Raw genomic sequence first — 22,022 nt, 5'->3', positions numbered from 1 at the left:
TTGCTAGATAGACAAACCTAATGGTAAATCTCTCCACAGACCATCTACGCCGTGGGTGGAGACTGCTGTTTATTATTATAGTTAGATTATTTAACATACTAAATAATATTAACCTATAGATTATTTAATTGCTTACCAAGAATAAATTGGGGTGGAAAAGGAAAAGAAAGGACAGCACTTCAGTGGAAAGTAAGGTGGTTTCTGGGAAAGTGAAGGGTGAAACTGAAGGTGTTTTTCCCCCAAAGTCAAGATGCCTTTGCTCATCACAGCACTTCCTCTCTTGGAGCAGTGAGTGCCCCTCCTCCCCACGCACCTTGTGTCTGTGTAGTGACGTGAGAGGTAGAATTCTCCTGGACAGGGCCAGTTCTGACAGGTGGCTCCTGCCCACAAGGGCAGCCAGCACACAGGTAGGATTTGATGACAAAGTGATCCCCCAAGGAGGTTCACCGAGCTAAGAAGGATGGCAACTTCCTTTTCACAAGTGTTTTACAAGGATATATACACCTAGAAATGGTGTATCTCTAGACTTACTGTGGCAAGGAAGAGCCCTTGAGACTACTCATTCAATCTAATATTAATAGTTTTCACTTGTGTGGTAAATGAAGTTTTTTGCTGTCAGTAAACAGTGAATGGAAGCTCAACTAATTCTGTACTTGGAACTCCTTTCACATTTACCTGCCGTCTCCTCCGAGTCCTCACAGAATGTTGGTTACGCTTTTCTTTAATGTACTACGCTATTATTTTTGGTTATGATTAGTTGTTTGGAATGCTCTACCACATAGAGCCCAAGTTCCTCAGGAACAGGGATAGGAATATCCCAGACATTCACAACAGGTACACCATCGTCAATAGAGGTCAATTTCCTTCTTTCTGCACTGGTAATTAATGACATATTCGTGTATGACATATATGACCTCTGTCTTGAATGTTTAATGTCTGTCATATCTGTTCCTGTTTTCCTAACTAGGTAGAATGCCTAAGGAGAGAGAGGTTGTTTTCTTTGTCCAGTCTCAAGATCTACCAATACATTTGGAGCTCTAACTATTCTCCTCTTGCCAGGACTAAGTACAGATCCTTGTAGAAGAAAATTTGGTGATCCTTTTTCTTTTGAGAACTGTTAAGATATAGCGATTAAGTGCCCCAGACTCTAGGGCCGCGCTGCATAGGTTCGAATCTCAGTTTAGCAATTTACATGCTCTGTGACCTTGGGCAAATTATTTAATCTCTCTTTGCTTCATTGTTTTCTCTTCTAAAATAGGAACAGTAATAGTACCAACATCAGATTGTTGTTGAGCGGATAAAATGGCATAACAGATGTCAAAGTAAGCATGATGTTGCCTGGCACTTACGTGCTTCCTACTTTTATTATTACTTATAGTACCAAACGCACAAAAATATATCATCTATGAACTAATTTTTATCAGTAGCAGCACTTTTCTGCAAATCACTCAAGTCCCAGTTTTCAGAGACTGTAACCCAAAAAGTCAGCATTCTTACCTTTGGCAAACGCTCAGGGTCACCAGGGTGCCGAGGAATGACCTTCTGTAACCTCTGGAAACCATAATCGATGGTGGGTTCGTTGAGCGCTGCAATAAAGAAGTCACACAATTAGCACATTTTCAAGAAATAAAGCAGAACATGGTTTGCAACAGTAATGGTGTGGAAATAACCAGGAAGTTCAAAGTTTAATTGATGCTTTCGAATTGGATCACAAGATGATCGTGTGAATGATCTCTTTGCTGAACTTTTCCACCATCTGCTTCTGCTTTATACCAAGATGTGGAGTGACTTGCCCAAAAGAACATTAGGAGTAGGTCTTGAGCAGTGCTGCTTTGGCCAAATTCTACACTCCTTATGTGATCATAAATAGAAAGTAAAATGGTATTTGACGTGACGTTTTTAGGATTCACTTTAATTTTGTTGCTCAGGTAAAAACACTTGGGCTTTTTAAAATTCTGCTGTTTACAATGACGATATCTATACATTGTAAACAGCAGAATTAACAGGATCTACTTAACTGCAAAATCCCTAGTGGAGCTCAGCTGATATAATATCTCAGCACATTTAAACACGCAGGAGGCTGGTGAGAGCAGAGGAGAGAGTAGAAATGAGTCTTCGAGGTATGGAAAGCCAGTACCACCCCTGAGAGAGTCTGCAAAGCGGTGGATATTGAAAATGCCCTGATTCAAAACCCTTACATCTGAAATGATAGACCCTTTCACCAACATTGATGCTAGTTGGGACCAGCATCTGTGCAGTACTAGCTTAGGGCAGCTGAGTCTCCAAGAACAATCCTTGAAAAGGCCAAAAGAAGAGCAAACCTTGCATAACATTTGGAGACAATGGAGCTTGCTGTGCACACATTGACCACACACTCTTCAAAGCATCCTTAAATTAAATACATATTAAGTGGACTCTGGTCTATCGTTTTCAAAATTTCTCCCTGGTATGTGAAATATCCTCAGGCTGTATCACGTGAAACAGTAGAAATGGAAAAGATGGCAGCTCCTACCCATCGCCTCCACATCCCTGCATTCTCTAAGTAAGGGGTAGGTGGGTGTTTTTAAAATTTCTTTTCTTTTTTAGTGTAATCAAAGTGTTCAACCACATATTTCTCACATGCTGAATAAAAAAGACAATCTTTGTAGTTCTGACATTTAGCTATACATTAGAAAACAAGTTGCCACATGCTTTACTTAAAATGCATTTCCATTAACCTAAATTTTAAAAGTAAGATTCATACTAGTACTAACTTTAAAAAACTGTATTAAATTCAAATAGGTCCCAAGGCTAATGGAAGCAATTTGTATACCAACCCAAACTGACTGGCCCACTTTTCAAAATACAGGTATGATAATCTTGTGGTTTTAAAAGGACATTTAAATTGAAAGACTGTGAATTTCGTACATAATTATACCAATGGAACCCTTTAACTTGTCAACTTGTAAATCTAAAAGGCTATCAATCATTTCTAAAGAGGAAATAAACCTTAAAATTCCTTGATTGACAGTGCTTACTTTTTATGTAAGGGAAAAAAAAAAAAAAAAAAAAAGGCTGCATAAAGTGGCCAGAAATCCATTTACAAAAGTACATTGTTTTACATAGGTGAGTAAAAAGCCAATAATTACACCTCCAAAAGACACATAAATCAGAGTAAGTACTTTTTCTTCACTTGTATATTTTAAGTTAGAGTGAACTTTAGGTAACTTTTTATTAAAAAGATTTTTTCCCCAAATGGAATGCTTATTGAAGTCATTAATAGAGTGGCATTTTCATTTAAGATAATGTAATCATTTTTGCAAACATGAGATTTAGTCAACCCTCCCCCCATTTCCAAACAGTAAACCTTCAACCTGTCTCTTGTGGAAATTAACTAAAATTACACCCAGGTGTACCAAATCTTTCTATCTATACTAGTATATGAGTTAAGGCACAATATTTATTATTCCTTCCATTTTATGAATTACTTTCTAAACCCTTGAGAAGAATTCTTTTTTCAAATTAGACTTGTAGAGAAAATACCATAGAATTCTTTATGCGGAGAAGCTGTTACTCGTAAAATCCACGGTATTTAATCAAGAAATGCATGAGAGAGACAGGAGTGAGCACCAAGGTTTCAGTTATTTATCATATCCACCCCCCACCCATAATGCTAATTGCCAACAAAAATGTTTAACCATAAATAGTAGCTTTAGACAATTAAATGCATCCTTTTAATATCGGAAAACATAATTCAACATCCTGAAAATTCTAATTCTTAGGTTTATTTTTCAGTCTAAGATAGCAATAAAATTTGAATGGTTGTCCCACCTCTTCAATCATTAGCATAATGGATTCCTATTGTGTCTAGAAACCCATAGTTGTTAACTGAATGACTGTCCGATGTACGGCGGGGAAGGATATGTTTCTCCAGCTACATGGCCAACTCACAGAAGAATGACTGACAATATCAGCAATTAAAAGAACCAATTCAAATATCATATGGAACTAATAGCTAAAGAGTGAGGAGAAGTCATTCTGTTGTCACAGAGTAATTGAATTAGACATATTAAACTCATTATTCAAAGAAAAATAAGGATTTACTCCAAGGAAGTGTACTATGTGAAAGGAAATATTTAAATAGTAAGGCAAAGGCTTATTTCCCATGTCTTTATGATTTGCTCTCTGCTCATAGTTCTGAACAAGTTAACCTACCCTCCATACAGGTATTGAATATTACAATGGAATTGTCCAGTTCTGGAGACAAAGCTAACATTAAAGATGCTAGACAAAGCTGACTGTCCTAAATTCAAAGGAACCTGATGATTTATCTGATTGCATTGACTAGAGAAAAAAATTAAACCAGTTACTGAGTGGTGGGGGAGCCGTCTGACAAAGATTATTTTGACTGCCCTCACGGAAATTATCTGGGAAGTGGAGGATGGTTAATGTAAGGCACACCCATAGAATAGAATTTGATGCAATCCTCAAAAGCAATGTCATAGGTAAAAAAGCATTTACTGATATATTGCTTAGTTTAAAAGATTACAGGAGCATGTGTACAATATGGTTACTTTTTTAAACAGACATATATAGAAAAAGAAAATGTGTCTGTGTATAAACTGCCAAATAGTAGTTGTTTCTAAGTAGTGGGTCTTAAAGTGCTTTTCTTCCTGCTCTTTTTGCTGTGCATTTTCTAAATTTTCCACAATGAACATATATTACTTTTATAATCAGAGAAAAAGGCTAAGAGCAAGAGATTGTTGCTGAGATGGAATTTGACCTGCTTGTATAAAGTAATGACATAAGAAACTATGCTTTAAAAGGGGTCTGTATACCCTTTAATAACCTTGCGTAGGTTATTACAGACCATAAGAAAAATAAGTAGTATACTTTTGGCCAGTTGTATAAATATGTGACTATTCATAAACTCTCTGAAAATCAACAGAGAGGGTAACAGTGAGGAATCATAAAGAATGGTATATTTATTTCATCAGTGGGGGTAGTCATACCTTAGGGACATACATCTACTCTGCAAGAATGTAATATAAAGTTAATCCTGCAACAAAGTGACCTCATTGTACTCAAGCGCAGGGCTCAGAAGGCACCAGAAGAAATGGGACTAACCAAGTTTTTTCCCCTCAAACTTGGAACAATTCTGAGAATCTGGTAGAGAAAGAAAAAAAAAGAAGGAATTGGACACAACCACAAATAAAGAAGCATGAGCATCTTAGATTGAAAAAAGAAAAACAGATGAAGCTGTAAACTGCAAGAGGAATGGCATGAGAACAGCTTGTGTGGCCCTGCTTCCAAATACCCAGTCCACACTCTCTGAAAAGGGTTTGAGAGGGTGTCACCCTAAACCAGTTAGCAAGGGTAATCGAATAAGGAAGGAACATAGGTTTAGAAGAATCCATTATCCCAAATAGAAAAGCCTCAATGTTTACATCATGAGAATAAAATGGGGCCAATGTATGCATTTTAAAAATTCCAAGACATTAAACTATACATTTATTCAGTAATCATTTTTAGTGCTTGCCATGTGCTCAAGGAGAGGGGGTGGCATTTGTAGGAATGAACTGTTTTGTGTTACAACACCGTAAGCCCTTAAAAGCAAACTTTCTGAAAGGTACACATAATCCAACCCCAAAAGACAGATGAAATCCTCGACTTGCAGAGCTGGGATGCAGGTCAGCATCTCACAGCCAGGCTTCCCTCCTGCTCAGGAATCTATTGTCTGTTCCTCCTTAGAGTCACCACCTCTGCTCCTCTTTCTAACAAAGTCTTCACTAGGGTCACAGCACACTTAACAATCAGGCTATGGAGAGACCACAGCAATTGAATTCCAGCTGTCTTCCACTGACCCCTTCAAACTCATTTACTGGTAGAAAGATATTTACTGATCCTGCATAGTAGGACTTCTTGGAGTTGTGTACAGCTTATGGAGGGGTATATCTGAAATGTTCCTGCAAATACATAAAAAGCCAGATTAAATGCTCCTAAACAGGAGAGCAAGCTTGCAGGGCAGATGTTTCAGCTGAGATTTCTGAAGGATCCCCTCACCCAGAGCTGTGATTTGATATTGGGGAATGGATATTGGTGGGATGTAAGTGCTTTATGCACCGGATGCCATTTCAACTGTATCAACATTACTACTTTTGAAAAAGTAAAAGTTTATTCAATGGTTATAAAAATCAAACCGTTTTATCTGGCTTTATGTTGGGATTGCTTGTGGAGAGCTTTAGGTTCCTTCCAGATCTCATCATCTCAGCTCCCCTAAAGGAAACCAGTAACTTTCTATTCCAAACCAGCCTCTCGGTCCTTCTCTTTATGGGCTTCAATCCAGGTGGTGGTCAAGACAGAACAGTTCTGGTTCTGCAAAGCTATAATCTCTAATGTCCAGATGTGCATGCAGCATGAAATGCTATATGCAAAGAAAATCGAGATAATACAACTAGATTTTATGCACTCATCACGAGCTTCTAAAATTCAATTGAAAACTTTTTTCTTTTCTTTTCTTTGAGACAAAGTTTTGCTCTGCTGCCCAGGCCGGAGTGCAGTTGTGCAATCTCGGCTCACTGCAACCTCCGCCTCCTGAGTAGCTGGGATGCACCACCGCGCCCAGCTAATTTTTTGTATTTTTAGTAGAGATGGCGTTTCATCACATTGGCCAGGCTGGTCTCGAACTCCTGACCTCAGGTCATACACCTGCCTCAGCCTCCCCAAGTGCAAGGATTACAGGCGTGAGCCACCGCGCCTGGCCAAAAACTCTTAATAATAAGTGAATTCTAAGCAAATATGCATGTGGCCTTTTCATGCCTATAGTCTGTTTTTATTTATTAAAGAAATCCACCTCACAATCACATCAAATAAAGAAAATTCTCTGTAAGGGGATTTATTTGCAAATTAAAATCTTGTAGTTAAGCCACATGCATTCTCAGTTATGAAAATTGATTTTTCTCTTTTTGGAGTTTCTTTTTAAAGAAGTCACTCCTCCGTCCCCCTTAACTTCTTGAATACTTATTCCTGGAAACAATGGAAATGAGAGGCTGCAGAGTTCTGTTGAGAAACACCAGGGGAAAACTGCTTTGGGTGCCATTCCAACATTGGCTCACAGAGTTCCCTGCTTTTATAGCTCAGCGACTCACTGCCGTGCTTTCACATATTTCTGGGGTTTTAATTTCCTTTTTTTAATGGTTGTGTGACATGATGTCATTTTGACTGGAAATAAAAAGAAATGCAGATATTAGGAAGGCAATATTAATATTCTATTGCCATTTAATGTCCAAACAAATATCTGGACTCTATGCCAAGTAATAAATAAAACCTCATAGCAGAGGCAATGATAAAACTAGCACCTGGGTCTCCAAGCTTCCCTGGTGACTACTCTATATTTGAACTAAAGGAGTAACAGCACCGCATTTCCCTCCAAGGCAGATCCATTCTGGGCATGAGAGTTATTACATATGTGTTAGGCAGAGCCTTTTTGTTCCATAATGGCCCCATTTTTCCCTCAGTCACTAAATTAACAACCAGAGGTAAACAATAAAACAGTAAGTTATCTTCACGAATCTATCTTTAAGACCGAGTTTAAAATATATAAACCGAAAAATCAACCAGAAACCTAAACAAGAGCCAGAAATACTGTTCACGAGGAAATTTGTTGCATTTCCAGCCATTTGGATATTTCATTACCTGCCTAGATGCCTGATGCACAAACAGCATGCCAGGTCACCTCTTCCGTGGAAGCGATACGCTTCCTAAGAAACCTAACACCAAATTCATTGCAAGTGGAGCTCCTACTTTCCGGTGAAATGCTTTTACAGCCCGGGGCTCCTGCCTCCGGAGTGAGTGAGGCTCAGGAGGGCTTCGGGGGCCGGCTCACTGAACCAGAGAAAGCTGTAACTTTCTACAACAAGAAGGATGTCAAGACAAAGCCAACATAGGCAGAATTAACCAATATAGAAGCCCAAGGAAAATTTCCAAACTGCCTTTGAGCACGCCCTGATTTCTTATGTGTAGTCTTCAAGTCACTTGATGTATGACAACTTTGAGATTCAAAAGTCAAGCAAAGGAGGCAATACCTCTCTCTACCACAGGCACAATCAGAGGGGTTAGGTGCCTCGAGTGGCTCTGTCCTTTTTACAAGAAAGTGCAGCCAGGCCAACATGCAAAGCAAAGGCTGAAGACAGGAGGTGAAGGAAAAGCAAAGACCCTAGGAGGACAAAACAAAGCAGGGGCGCTTGGAGGAAGACTGATGAGGGGAGAGCCTCAGGACCGCAGCTTGGAATGCAAATAACTTGTGTATGTTTGGAAATTAACAACTCTTGGAGAAGTAAAAGCAATCAAGAAGAAGAATAAAGAAATAAAAGACTTGCTTTGTTTTTCAAAATGAAATCATCTTACTGTTTTTCTAAATCTAAAAGTAATGTTAACATGATTATTATATAAAAAAAATTTTAAAGATGGGGAAACTACCATAATATCCCACCATTCGCGTAGAAGCATGATTTATATTTTAGTATGTATGCTTTCAAACATTTTCACAATACTATTTTATAAAAATATAGATTATATACACACTTATGCCTGTCTCTTTCTTTTTGATATTTGTAGCTTTCTATATTATACAGATGAACATAATTTATGTAGCAAATCTTCCACTAACTGGAATGCAGGGTTTTTTTCCCAAAATTTTCACTGACTTAAGAAGCACTATAATGAACACTTCTCAGGATAAATTGCTGGATAAAAAAATATGCAGATTTCAAGTCTTTCAATATACATTTCCTAACTATCCTTCATAAAATTTATGCCAATTTACATTTTGACAGGCTACTTTCAAAGGCATCTGCAAAGGAAAACTAATTTTTATGGTTTTACATCTTAAATTCAATTATTCTCCAAGTTATAAGGACCTCTGAATATTGTAGATTTAACAGTCACAATGATTCCTTGCAGAGGTGTCATTTTCAACATACCCTGAGGTCATATAAGACCCGTTTTCCAGTCGTAGCAAAGTGCTTTCTAGGAATTATCTCATTGGTTCCTACAATATGCCCTTGACATAAATGTTAAAAATTTCCACTCCCAATTCAAAGGTGGGAAACTGAGGCACAGAAAAGTTGGTTGCATTTATTAGCACAGAAGTCTCATTGTTTATATTTTTACAGTGTTTGGCTTACTATTCCGAGATGAGTTAATTTATTTATTTATTTATTTATTTATTTATTTATTTATTTGAGATGGAAGTCTCACTCTGTCGCCCAAGCTGGAAAGCAGTGATGTGATCTCGGCTCACTGCAACCTCTGCCTCCAGGGTTCTAGCAATTCTCTTGCATCAGCCTCCCGAGTAGCTGGGGTTACAGATGTAAGCAGCCACGCCCGGCTAATTTTTTGTATTTTAGTAGAGACAGGGTTTCGCTGTGTTGCCCAGGCTGGTCTCAAACTCCTGAGCTCAGGCAATCCATCCACCTTGGCCTCCCAAAGCGCTAGGATTACAAGGGTGAGCCACTGTGCCTGGCCGACTGTTTTATTTTAATATTGATGAACCTCAATCTCCAGCACATTAACAAGTCCTGATACCAAATCAATTAAACTGCTTTTTTTTTTTTTTTATCTAAATATATGTGAAACACTAACAGGAATCTCTGTGCCCAGCTCCTGACATTTTACACATGAACAAGCCATGTGGTGGCCTGATTTTCCGTAAAGCTCATCGTGTCAACAAATACAAACCTTTCAGGGAGGCCGCCCTAGTATTTTAAACTCATCCCCAAATGCTCAAGAAATGATGTTTTCTGTCACATCAAGTTCTCCTTATAGGTCTAAGCCTAGGTCAAGGAGCTCTCAGATGCTGATTTGACTTTACAGAAAACGAGACACAAATGCTGTCTCTCTGACTGAGATACATTAAACCAATTTATACTACAGTTGGCTGGTATTTCCTAGAAGATGTGTGGTAAGAAGTCACTGGCAGCAGTGGAGCACCTCTTCATGAACAGACCCCTTTCTTGCCCTGCAGGGCTACACTCTTTCTAAAATGAGAAGTAGGTGAACTTCCAATAATTAGGAAAAACTGCTCTCTAATTGTAATAAAGTTGATGAGAAAACCTGCCCCTGTTATTGCATGTGATGTGCTTTGAACAGCATGCCCTTCTAGGAGTCTTAATTTAGAGTCCCAAATTTGATCCAAGTTGAAAACTAAAATTAAATCCCTTGAGCAAACAGAAGTTTAATGTACAGATTTTTTTTTTTTTTTTTTTTTTGGCTTTTCAATCCTTTTCATTCTGGACGTTTTTTTATTTGGATCATTTATGATTAGGTTTCAAAGCCAAATTTTCTCCTTTAAATGAGAAGAGTGATTTCCACTGTGTAATGGATGATGGCGTTTAAATATTGGAGACCAACATATTCTGTCTTTCTTAACATTTAAGCATACATCCATAATTCTCTTTCCTACTGGCATGGTTTCTGATATAACAAGAGTAATATTACTTCTATAATTGTGCTTCAGATTTCTTCCCAAAGAGTTTTGACATTAGCTGTTATCGAGGGGGTAAAATCGCCCAGCCTGTCTGATAAACATGTTGCCTTATAGCCCCACCCCAGCAAGTGCTGTGACACTGTACTTTTATCATCCAGTGTGTGTTCAGAATGAGCTTAGAACAGCAATTGCCGGGAATAGGCAGGCGATAAACCGCATTGATTTAACACATCTTGTTTTCAATCATGCTTGGATTTTCTGAGCACGCATTTTTCCTGTACTCTGGCTTGTAGCTTTTATCTGACGAGCTGATCCCTTTTCACTGGAAAATGAAAAGGTCGCACAATAAGACACGGTTTACTGGAACTTGAACACGCACCAGGGAAAGTATTTTAGATAAATACTGTCAGACATAGTGGAGCTGAATTTCAACAACACAATTGCTAAACAACAATACTTATTACTCTCCTAGAACAAGCCTACCAGCGACTTATGGCTCTCAGCAGGGGACAGCACCGAGTCGGGCTCCAAGGCGAAGAAACGCTTCTCTGAGCCTTATGCTAACCAAACGCGGAGTTCTGGGCTCAAGTCCCACTTGTGATTGTTAATATCATGGTTTTATGAGACAACTCAGAAAATGACTCCCACTGTTCACAGAGTCATTTCCTCCAAACCAGTGGACAGGTTTCAGGAGACTTGTAATGAAGTTATAACAGAGCTCTGCAGACAGTCAGATTGGGAAGGAAAAAACAAATCTCAAGAATAGTGATAAAAAAGTGACTCCAAATCATCCATTAATTCCACTAATAAGACAGGAAAGTACTTGTAACTGGAAGACCTCAGAAGATTAAGTAATTATTTGGTAACATTTTAATGGAATTAAAGAGAACTTCTAACAAGAATGCCAAGCGGACAGCTACAATGGCCTTACCGATAAACCTGTTTTTATCAGCCAAAATTCCAACTTAAATAGCATCTTGATTTAAAAATAAATGAAGTCAGCCTTCTTCAGTATTGACCCATCCTAAGTGATTATTTTTGCTGAGCATCTTGATCCTAAGAAGTCTCCTCCCCCTGACTATTGTAGCCTAGAACCATTTTCTTTTAACGCACATTTTGCTTATACGTTTATCCATTGTCTGCTTCAGAGCTCCTCAAACTCTCTCTGTTCACAGTACCCTGAGTATCTCAGCAATCCCTTCACAGCATCCCTAAGCCAAAAGAAATGCCCAGCAGTTCTGTTTATCAACTACTCAGTTGCGAACAGCTTAACCTTTATGTTCCAGCAACTTAGTAGGACATAAATATTCGAAAAAAACAATATAAAGAAATTGACAGAAAAATATAACATTTTATTTCACTTTAAAATAACCACAATTTACTAATGAAACGTGTGTTCCTGTTGGGCACTACACAACTTTACATACCTCGGAACACTGCCACCCTCATTTTCTATTCCATTTTGGTTTTCACATGGCACTTCCTTTTAACCACAGTAACTGCTGAAAACCAGCGTTGCAGAGGTATGACACCAACAAAAGGATGGGACAGTGGGTCACGCCTGTATTCCTAGCACATTAGGAGGCTGGGGGAGGAGGATAGCTGCAGCCCAGGGGTTGGAAAGCAGCCTGGTCAACAGAGTGAAACCCTGTCTCTACAAAAGATTAAAAAATCTGCCAAGTATGGTGGTGCATGACTGTGGTCCCAGCTACTTGGGAGGCTGAAGTGGGAGAACAGCTTGAGCTGGGGAGGTCAGAGCCACAGTGAGCCATGATTTCACCACTGCACTCCAGCCTGGGTGACAGAGCAAGACCCTGTCTCCAAAAAAAAAAAAAAAAAAAAAAAAAAAAGATACAGTATAATGTACTATTGAATTTGGAACTACCTTAAATTAGTAGTTTACACAGTATCTGATGTACTTAAATCTGATGCACTGTTTCCCTCAAGTTTAAAATATCTCAAAGCATCCCAGTGAGCTTATAGGGACACCTTAGTCAATAAGTTTAGAAAACATGGATTCACTCAGAAGCATCAAATTAATTAAATGCTAAGTGCTACAATGAATTCCATTCATTCGTGTGTATCTTTTCTTTTAATAATTACAACAGAAGCAGCAGCAGCAACTCACACTTCCTGAGGACTTACTGTGTGCCAAGCACTTTGTGTGAACTAACCTATCCTTCACAACAACTCTACAAGGAGGTGCTATCTTTATTCCCATTAGACAGAGAAGAAAACTGAGGCTTGGGGAGTTAAGACTTTGCCTAAATCCACAGAGCTAATGAATGAAGGGGCTGGGATTCAAACCCAGGCAGTCTGCCTTGAGAGCCCTACTCTGAGCTCTTTATCAGAGCAGCCAAGTTAGGCCACCAACGGGTCGTCAGAGCAGATCTCTAATAATTTTAGTTTCCAGGACGTTTCTGATGCTACTTTTGTTCTTCATATATCCTTCTATCTACAGTCTGTTTTAGTCCATTCCTTTGTCTCAATTTATATTCCATGAAAACACTCCAGGCCTCATTTGACTTCCATTTTCCTAATAACACACTCTTCTTCCCTTTGTCCCAATCCTTTTGGAGTAAGACTCAGCTAGATTGCAGCCAGCCTACGTCATTGGCTGGATATATGTGCCTTTTGGAAAAGTCACTTTCATCCTTTAAGTCTTCCTCAACTGTAAAGTGAAGATTTAATGTGCTATTATTTGTACAGTGATTAGCACATAAATACTCAACAGGCAGTTGTTATTACTATTAATAGATTACAAGCCATGTGCTAGAAACAGGGGCAGGTGCAGTGAATACAAGACTAATTAGACATATTTACATATTTCCCACTCTCAAGGAACTCCAGAGTCTAGAGGGGCAGAAAGACACAAACAGAATTCTAAAACAGTGTGGCAAATACAACAGCAGGAAGACTCGGGATTCTAGAACAGTGGGTGTGTTTGACTTGTCCCTGGGGGTCAACCATCCCCCTCTCCTTTACACTAACTTGGAATTACAATTCAAACAATTCTACCACCTCTGGTTCTCAAATATTACCCTGAAATTGAGCTCTATGAGCTCTATGTGGAATAGGATACAACCATTTTAAGATCTGTGAACACAGGGGGGAAAAATAGGTAGGAGATACCTAATTAAGACTGGATTCATTTCTGGACTTGGGGTGTTTTGTACTGTTTAATTAATTAAATAAAACTGCAGCCTTGCTGTATACAAGGCCCTGTGCTTAAGAAGATGAAAAGAAAAAAGATGTACAACACACAAGTCCAGTGCCCTGTGCATCCCCAGCTGGAAATGATTCCATCTGAAAAACTCTTCTAGGCACTGTGCCATACCCTTGAGGAGAACATAATGCAGTGGGGAGACAGGCCTGCAATTGGCTACCCCAAAAGATACAGAACTGTAACATTATTAATGTACAATAGCACTGCACAAAAGGAGGAAAAACGAATTCTCTGTAATAGAGTCAGGGAAATATTTAGCTCAAATATCTGAGTTGGGTGTGGAAAGATAAATAGGATTTTTCTACTGAAAAGGACAGGAAAAGCATTCCAGCCAATAGGAACAGAATGAACAACGGGAAAGAGATATACAAAGGATCTATTCAAGTAGGGTGGATGTTCCAGTTTGGGGAGAGCCTAGCTTAACATGTTGAGAGTGTGGTGTTAAAGGTTGACCACGAGTAACAGTATTGGCCTTGGTGCCTTGCTAAGAGCAGGTAGGCAACGAGGAGTCATTAAGATTTTCCAGACCGTAGGAGCAGCACAATCTGATCTACATTTTAAAGAGCCGTAGAAGTAAAATGAAGGCTGGCTCTTAAAGCCAGCATTATAGCAATAATCCAAATGGAAAATAAAAGACCAACTAATGATGGGGTGGTCATGGAGGAAAAAGTAGATTTCAGAGATATTGTAGAATAAAATCTACATGACTTCAGTAAAATGCCAGATATAAGAGGATAGGAAGAACAAGGGATGGCTGACATTTTTAATTTATCTGACTGCGTGGAAACTGGCCAATTAGTGGAAAGAAAACTATTTATGGGAGGAAAAATCATCATGAGTTCAATTTCAGACATGCTGGAATTTAGGTGCCAGAACAACAACCAGGTAAAAATATTTAGTAGACAATTGAGAATAAAGAAGAGAAGCTCAGGCTGGGCGTGGTGGCTCACCCCTGTAATCCCACTATTTTGGGAGGCTAAGGCAGGCGGATCACTTGAGGTCAGGAGTTCAAGACCAGCTTGGCTAACATGGTGAAACCTGTCTCTACTAAAAATATAAAAATTTACCAGGCGTAATGGTGCATGCCTATAGTCCCAGCTACTTGGGAGGCTGAGGCAGGAGAATCACTTGAACCTGGGAAGTGCAGGTTGCAATGAGCAGAGATCATGTCACTGCACTCCAGCCTGCATGACAGAGTGAGACACCATCTCAGGAAAAAAAAAAAAAAAAAAACAAAAAACAGAAGTTCAGGAAAAAGAACAGTGATGGAGTTAATGCTATGGGGAACACCAAGACACAGGTAATAGCAAAACCACATGTGAAAAGAGAACCCAGGACAGACAATGTGACGGGGAACACAAGCAGATAAGGAATGGTTACAGAAAGATTGAGAGACAAGCCAAATACAGGTCAAAAAGGCAGAAGGAATACCAGGAGAGAATAATGTCACTGAACTCAAATCAAACAAGGAACTCAAAATATAAGGGGTTGTCAACACCATCTAGTGTAGTCAAGTAACCAACCAGGAGAGGTCTAAGGAGAGGTTGTAAATGTAAGTAAATTTGTAAATTAATATATTTGGAAGTTGTAAATGTTATACTAAGATCATTAGCATAAATGGCAAGCAGTTTCAGAAAACTTGTGGGTGCTTTAACACTAAAGCTCTGGTTTTCTTCAGTCTCACTCAATAACTCCCAGTCAAAAGATACGAACCTAAGTGAGTAAGTGGGGTTGGCAAACTTGTTTGCCCAACTGTAGCTTAGCTTACCATAAGAGCCATACAAGAGAGCGTGGAGGACACTCAGTTCCAGATCAGTCCCCAGTCCTAAAGAAAACTGTAGAACTTCAGATGCCCCAAGACAAAAGCTATGACATTCACCTGAAACAACTATGATGATGAACCTTGAGTTGACTTAGATTTGGTTAATTCCCGTTAGTATATTTAGAGGAGTGAAGGTGAGGGGATTTCCATGGCTCTTGATGTTTTCTGCTCCCACTTTTGATGCCTGTTATTTTTTTTCTTTCTTTCGAGACGGAGTTTCGCACTTGTTACCCAGGCTGGAGTGCAATAGCAAGATCTCGGCTCACCACAACCTCCGCCTCCTGAGTTCAGGCAATTCTCCTGCCTCAGCCTCCTGAGTAGCTGGGATTACAGGCACGCACCACCATGCCCAGCTAATTTTTTGTATTTTTAGTAGAGACGGGGTTTCACCATGTTGACCAGGATGGTCTCGATCTCTTGACCTCGTGATCCACCCGCCTCAGCCTCCCAAAGTGCTGGGATTACAGGCGTGAGCCACCGCGCCCAGCCCGTCTTTTAAGAAGAGGATGGAACTAAGTAAATGGCTTAAGATACCCAATGATGTCCTACTTCTTCTACCCTAGATTTGGACTTACGATCTGTCTCCTTGCCACAAAATATTGACAAAATACAGTGTATATGTAATCAGAATTTAATCTTCCCCTTTGGATGTTGGTGGTCTTAATAATGGTCCCCAGAGTCTTATAATCAATAGATGTTTAGTTAAGCAGTTCACTTGTTTTGGAGTAACAGTTATTGTGTGGGCAATGGGTATGTGGCCACTTCCGCAATAACCCCAGGTCTCCTGACAGAGTGAACACTACAGTCACATATTTGTTGCTATTAGCTCATGAGATGGTGGAAACCAATTTTGAAAAGCAAGTAATAAAGCACCACATAAAAAATAATGGTGTAATTACTCCTCGGTCAGGTAATACCTACTGTGATGATAAAAACCAAAGGGAGCACCAAGCATCGTAAGTGGGTTTGCTGTAAATTTGACACTGGTTCTGACCTTCAGCAAGGAAAAGGTTTGAAACCACCCATCTAAGCCATGTACACAGAAGACTCTTTGTGCCACGTATCTTTACCAAGTCTCTGTGTAAAAGCATTTTAATGAATTTATTTCATTAGTGCCTCTGTCAATTCTCAAGAGCTGAAGAGACTGGACCAGTTGCTACATTACGGACCCAAAGGCTTTCGTAATCTCATCTGAATTTAGGCCCCAAGGAAAGGGGTCTGTGAACTGCATCAGGAAGAAATTGCCATGTGGATATAATTTGTTATCTAAATGTAGAGGATAAAGAAGGAGGGTGGGGGTTCTAATGGAACATGGACCACACTGCCCAGGAGAAAGTGAAGATAATGCTGGCTGTTTGCTGTTGATCACAAGCAAACACTGTGGTAATCCACTAACCTAAGCAGAAGAAACCAATTAGCCTCCACCTTCAGGCTCTGATTCTTCCCCCCAACACCCCCCCTCCCCGCATGTCATCCCAGGTGCTAGAGAGGCTTTCCTAATTCACATGGAATAATGTGGGTGGGTGTAGGTAGTGAGAGAGAGACTTAGCCAAAGTTATTCCCTGAACTTTTAAGGATAGGATAGCACAGTCCATATTTAAGGCCATCGTGATTAAGTTTTTATTACTACCGCTTTGGGTTATTTCCAGGTTGGGGGAAGACTCGTGGTTAATATTTCTGTTTAGCTTGTCTAAGAGCTGCAAATGGTTCTCCTAAGGTACATGCATCATTAGAAGCTTTCATGACAGGATGCTATTAGAGCATAGCATTTGTCACAGCACAGGATGAAGCAAAAGTAGGTTAGCTTTCACTAATAAAAGTGACAATAGGTTAAATTCTCAATGGCAGCAACTTGAATGGAGACATGAGAACTCTTATACCCTGATGGTTGGTTAGAATTGGGTACAAGCTTTCTGGAAGGCAAATTGGCTATTTTAGATGGGGAGGATGAAATAATTTTAAGCTTACAGACTGAAGCTTTATTAAATTCGGAGGCATCCCCAAAAGCAGGGCCAGTAGACACTCAAACTATTTTTTCAAGTGGGCAAAGTCCTTTGTAAATGCCGTCTAGTGTTACAAGAAGCCTTGTTCTTGCTAAGATTCCTCCGGACCTCTTTTTCCTTCTAACTGGAATTAGAGGCTTAAGTTTCCCAAACTGAATCTTTCATTTCTCTCTATATTGATGGATGCAATGGACCTGCTTAAAACCAACAAGGAAAAAAAGTGACCCTCCTTCTATACTGTCTCTCTAATCTTCCTGTTCCTATTGAAGCCTGGTGAATTTAGAGGAAATAAAAATACGTATTTAGCTCCATCTCTGGAATTCACTTTGTCTGAGGCCAGCATGTCAGATATTGTTGCTGGCTTTTCCAGAGGGCTGGGACATATCTGCAGGGGCAGGGATCGGCTTGATAAACTGCTGACTTATTCTCAAATGGAAAATTTTTTTGATTATATTGGGACAATAGGTACTGTGACCCTTTAAGGGCAAAATCAAACATACTGGATTGCATTTTTCAAAAGCTACCAAAACAACTTTTAGATACAAGTACATTCTGCTAAGTCTCCCTTCTAACTCTAGAATTAACGGATTGATTCTCATGTGGTCAGGTAGAAAGTCAAAGGCATATCTATCTACTCAATCCACTTCAGAACTTTATTGCTTCAAAAATCTTCCTTCAGCAAACACAACCAGGCTTGGAAAGCCTAAGTGATCAGTACAAGATCAACAACCAGTCGAAAGCTGAATCACAACTAAAACTCAAAGGTTGAACCTGAAGAATGGTCCTCTGCACCATTCTTCCTTGTAAGCCTGACTTAAAATAAATAGGATCATTTGTTGAGAAGCGGTTCTGAGCATTTCACTTTTGCAAACTTATTTTTTTTCCTTCAGATACCTCAAGAGGTAGGTATTCCTATTCCACAGATGAGAAAACTGTGGCTGCTAGTCTTGGGTGAAGGACTGGTAGCCAAAGAAAAGAAATGTGATAGAATTATACCTATGGAAAAAGACAACATCAAATCTGTCATTCAGATGACATCTTCCTATACATGATCTCCCTCCTATTACTGCTGATCATTTCAAAGCCAAATGGCCCTGCTATTTTGTAAAACAAACACCAACTAAAAGGAAGAGAACAAAGGTTCCTAAAATCAACATACTATGATTTTACCTACATTCTTGTAATGGAAATGAGATAAGGATAGTAGTTCATAGTAACTGATGTACAATGACCATGTGCCAGCGACTGTGCTAAGCACTATATCACAAATCAATTCTTAGCTGCCTCTGTGAAGTCTGTGCTGTTATATTTTACAGGAGGAAGACCCTGAGGATGACAGAGAGGTGACAGCTTACCCAAGTTTCACATCAGTAAGAGCTGAACCAGGATTCAAACTTGGGCAGGCTGTCACTATATTCCCCGGACTCCTCTCGGATGGACTGCCCCTGTGGAAGCATTTAGCTAATACATTGGAAGCAATGGTGTTATCTTTCCCTTCAGGGCAATGCAGGAGAAAACAAATAGTAAAAGATGCCTACAGCAAAAATATCTGTCTTCCACTTGAAAAATATAAATGGGCCGGGCGCGGTGGCTCAAGCCTGTAATCCCAGCACTTTGGGAGGCCGAGGCGGGTGGATCACGAGGTCAAGAGATCAAGACCATCTTGGTCAACATGGTGAAACCCCATCTCTACTAAAAATACAAAAAATTAGCTGGGCATGGTGGAGCGTGCCTGTAATCCCAGCTACTCAGGAGGCTGAGGCAGGAGAATTGCCTGAACCCAGGAGGCGGAGGTTGCGGTGAGCCGAGGTCGCGCCATTGCACTCCAGCCTGGGTAACAACAGCGAAACTCCACCGCAAAAAAAAAAAAGAAAAATATAAATGTATATCCACATAGGCTATATAAAGACAGAAGTTTTTAACTTGGTTAAGACAGAAGTTTTAAAAGGGAAACTTGCCAAAATGGATCGCGCTTAAGTACAAAACCAGTTTCTGTGAGGTGTGTAGTGGTGATGTCACCCACAAAGAAGATGGAAAATGATACTTCTCCATTATCATCTCCCAGCTTGTTGAATCTCACCTGGCAAGTTTTCCCTCATCGAGTAAGTTGAAAATGGTTATGGAATCCAGAGGCAACTCCGGATAACACGGGTGGAATTCTGATATGCCTTCTTCATTAACTGCTCATACCCCGGAAATGAGAATAAAGCCGCTCTTCCTGGGGAGTCTTTTAACTGAAAAACTAATGTTAATTGAATGCACACATCAGTTGACTATCTTCAGATTCGCAAACCATTAATGCCCCATTTTCACAGAGTGTCTTCTCTTTTTTCTGGTTTGTCTGAAGGCTGGTACTCTCAGGGCTGTGCTTAGAGGAATGTGAGATTCAGCAGGAATATGCAGGGGACAGGAGAGAAAAGAAGAGAGCATATTAAGTGCTCATCTTCACAACCAAACGACTATTCTGGGGCTGAGCAGCAAGAGCGTCAAATAATGCTGCCCTTGCAAAATCGACATCCTCCCATCTCCGCTCCGAGTCAGTGGCAAAGGGATCACAAATAATGCCATTCTGCCCTCTGAATACCAGTTAAGCAGCCTTCAGATGTGCCTACTGAGGGAAGACGAGGCTTGCAAATAGAGCCTTGCAGATGTAAAATGATTAAAGGAGGGGAGAAGAAAACTAATTGCAGATTTCTCTCTTGAAATATTTGGCCCGTTTGAAAGTTCCACTTTGTCTCTCAAGAGCAGAAAAACCTAAGCAGGAGTTTGAGGTGTGTCTCCAAAGCAATCTTGTCAAGTTGTGACCCAGAGCATGGCAGTTCCCTGTGCAAGAGGGCCAGATTGACTGCCCTTCCATGCCAGGAGAAGAAAGCTGCTTTATTTTATTAGTATTATTTTTTGAGACGGAGTCTCACTCTGTCACCCAGGCTGGAGTGTAGTGGCATGATCTCCACTCACTGCAACCTCCACCTCTCTGGTTCAAGTGATTCTCCTGCCTCAGCCTCCTAAGTAGCTGAGATTACAGGTGTGCACCACCACACCTGGCTAATTTTTGTATATTTAGTAGAGATGGGGTTTTACCATGTTGGTCAGGCTGGTCTCGAACTCCTGACCTCGTCATCTGCCCACCTCAGCCTCTCGAAGTGCTGAGATTACAGGCATGAGCCACCGCGTGCAGCTAAAGCAAGCTTCTTGAGGAAGCACATACCTCTTCCTGAGTACGTAGCCTCTCAAAGTCACAAGGGTATGTGATTCTATATCTCTGCTGCTGAAGACATCATTTACAATTGGACTTTGTGAAAGACAGAAATATATTTAAGTTCTTTCTGAATTTGGAACTAGATGGGTCCTATCAAAATCAATTTTCTAATTGTCACTAAAATATAGGAAACCATGAAGAAGATCCACCTCCCCAAATATGCAATGCCATCTTTTTAGATTTTCTGCTTTTGGCTTGGAAATAAACTCAGAATCTAATAACGTTCCCCTTGGCCAAAATTCTAAAACTAACAGTGACCAGAATCCTGTAAACATAGAAAGAGACTCCTAACTCACTATATTCCTGGCCTTGAAACTTTGCTGTGGAAAGCACCACTAAATCAGGCCACTTGAGTCTAGGATCACCCACACTACAGTGAAGTCAGCACTTGGTAGAAAACTGTGAAAGTGGGCTCTAGCATACCTCCGAGCAATGCCATTAGTTGTGACATAGTCAATAAGCTCCCATAGAGTTTAGGATTTGGGGAAAACAGGTAATAGTTTTATATTACATGAGGGAGATAAATATACACTGAATAATAGCAGTGATGAGTTTCCTTTACATAGCAGGAGTATTTTCCTGGCTGTGGGATTTAGCATATCAACAAAAGAGGATGGCCATGCCACTTCTCAGAGTTTCATTAGCCTGCTAGAATATTTAGAGGTCTGGGCAAGGTAAACTAACTCTCCCATGTTTGTGCTGAAGCAGAGGTACCATAGACAGGTCCCATTCTGAGTACTGAATTATCTTGTCTCATGATGACATCAACACTGAAACTACAGAGAGCGTCTTTTGTAGTCAACAATATGGGACACTGGATTTTTATCTCCCTTTGGACAATGAGATTATGGTTAGTATAACACTGGTGAATCTAACATCAATGCTCTATGAAAAATTTCTTATGAAGGCTAGAGAGAGGTTGGAGAGGGAGGTACACCCAGTTATAGATACATAAACACTGAAAGAGAAACTGAAATCAATTCTGTAAACAGCAGAAGTCAAAGCATCGTAGTTGTCATTAAGCACCTACCATTTTAATATTCAAACAAGATATTTCCTGAAATATCACATCAATTCTTAAAGGAGAGCTGTTCCCACTGGGGTTTACTTGTGGTCCTCTGTCCGACATCCATTAGACGGGCTCCCTGTCTTTAGTAGCGTGGGTTCAAACAAATGGTAAGAGAGGAAATAGATTCCATTCTCTCTGTTTACTTTATTACTATTGATTTCTGAATTCCCTCCGATCT

At 39.9% G+C, this 22,022-nt stretch overlaps 1 protein-coding gene across 8 annotated transcripts in view; it reads right to left on the bottom strand.

The window, feature by feature from the left end:
- The window catches only part of EBF1 (EBF transcription factor 1), a 406,775-nt gene that overhangs the window by 33,539 nt on the left and 351,214 nt on the right, over positions 1–22,022 (bottom strand). For all 8 annotated transcript variants that reach the window (XM_032259644.1, XM_032259648.1, XM_032259642.1 and 5 more), the window contains exon 11: positions 1,498–1,586. In XM_032259644.1, coding sequence (XP_032115535.1) covers positions 1,498–1,586 — 89 coding nt within the window. The remainder of the gene's footprint in view (positions 1–1,497; positions 1,587–22,022) is intronic.

Source organism: Sapajus apella, unplaced genomic scaffold (assembly GCF_009761245.1).
Source record: "Sapajus apella isolate SASKATOON/1434 unplaced genomic scaffold, GSC_monkey_1.0 scaffold110, whole genome shotgun sequence".
Classification (NCBI taxonomy): Eukaryota; Metazoa; Chordata; class Mammalia; order Primates; family Cebidae; genus Sapajus; species Sapajus apella.
The sequence above is the reverse complement of the archived record's forward strand: the minus strand, read 5'-3'. Positions and strand labels throughout refer to the sequence as shown.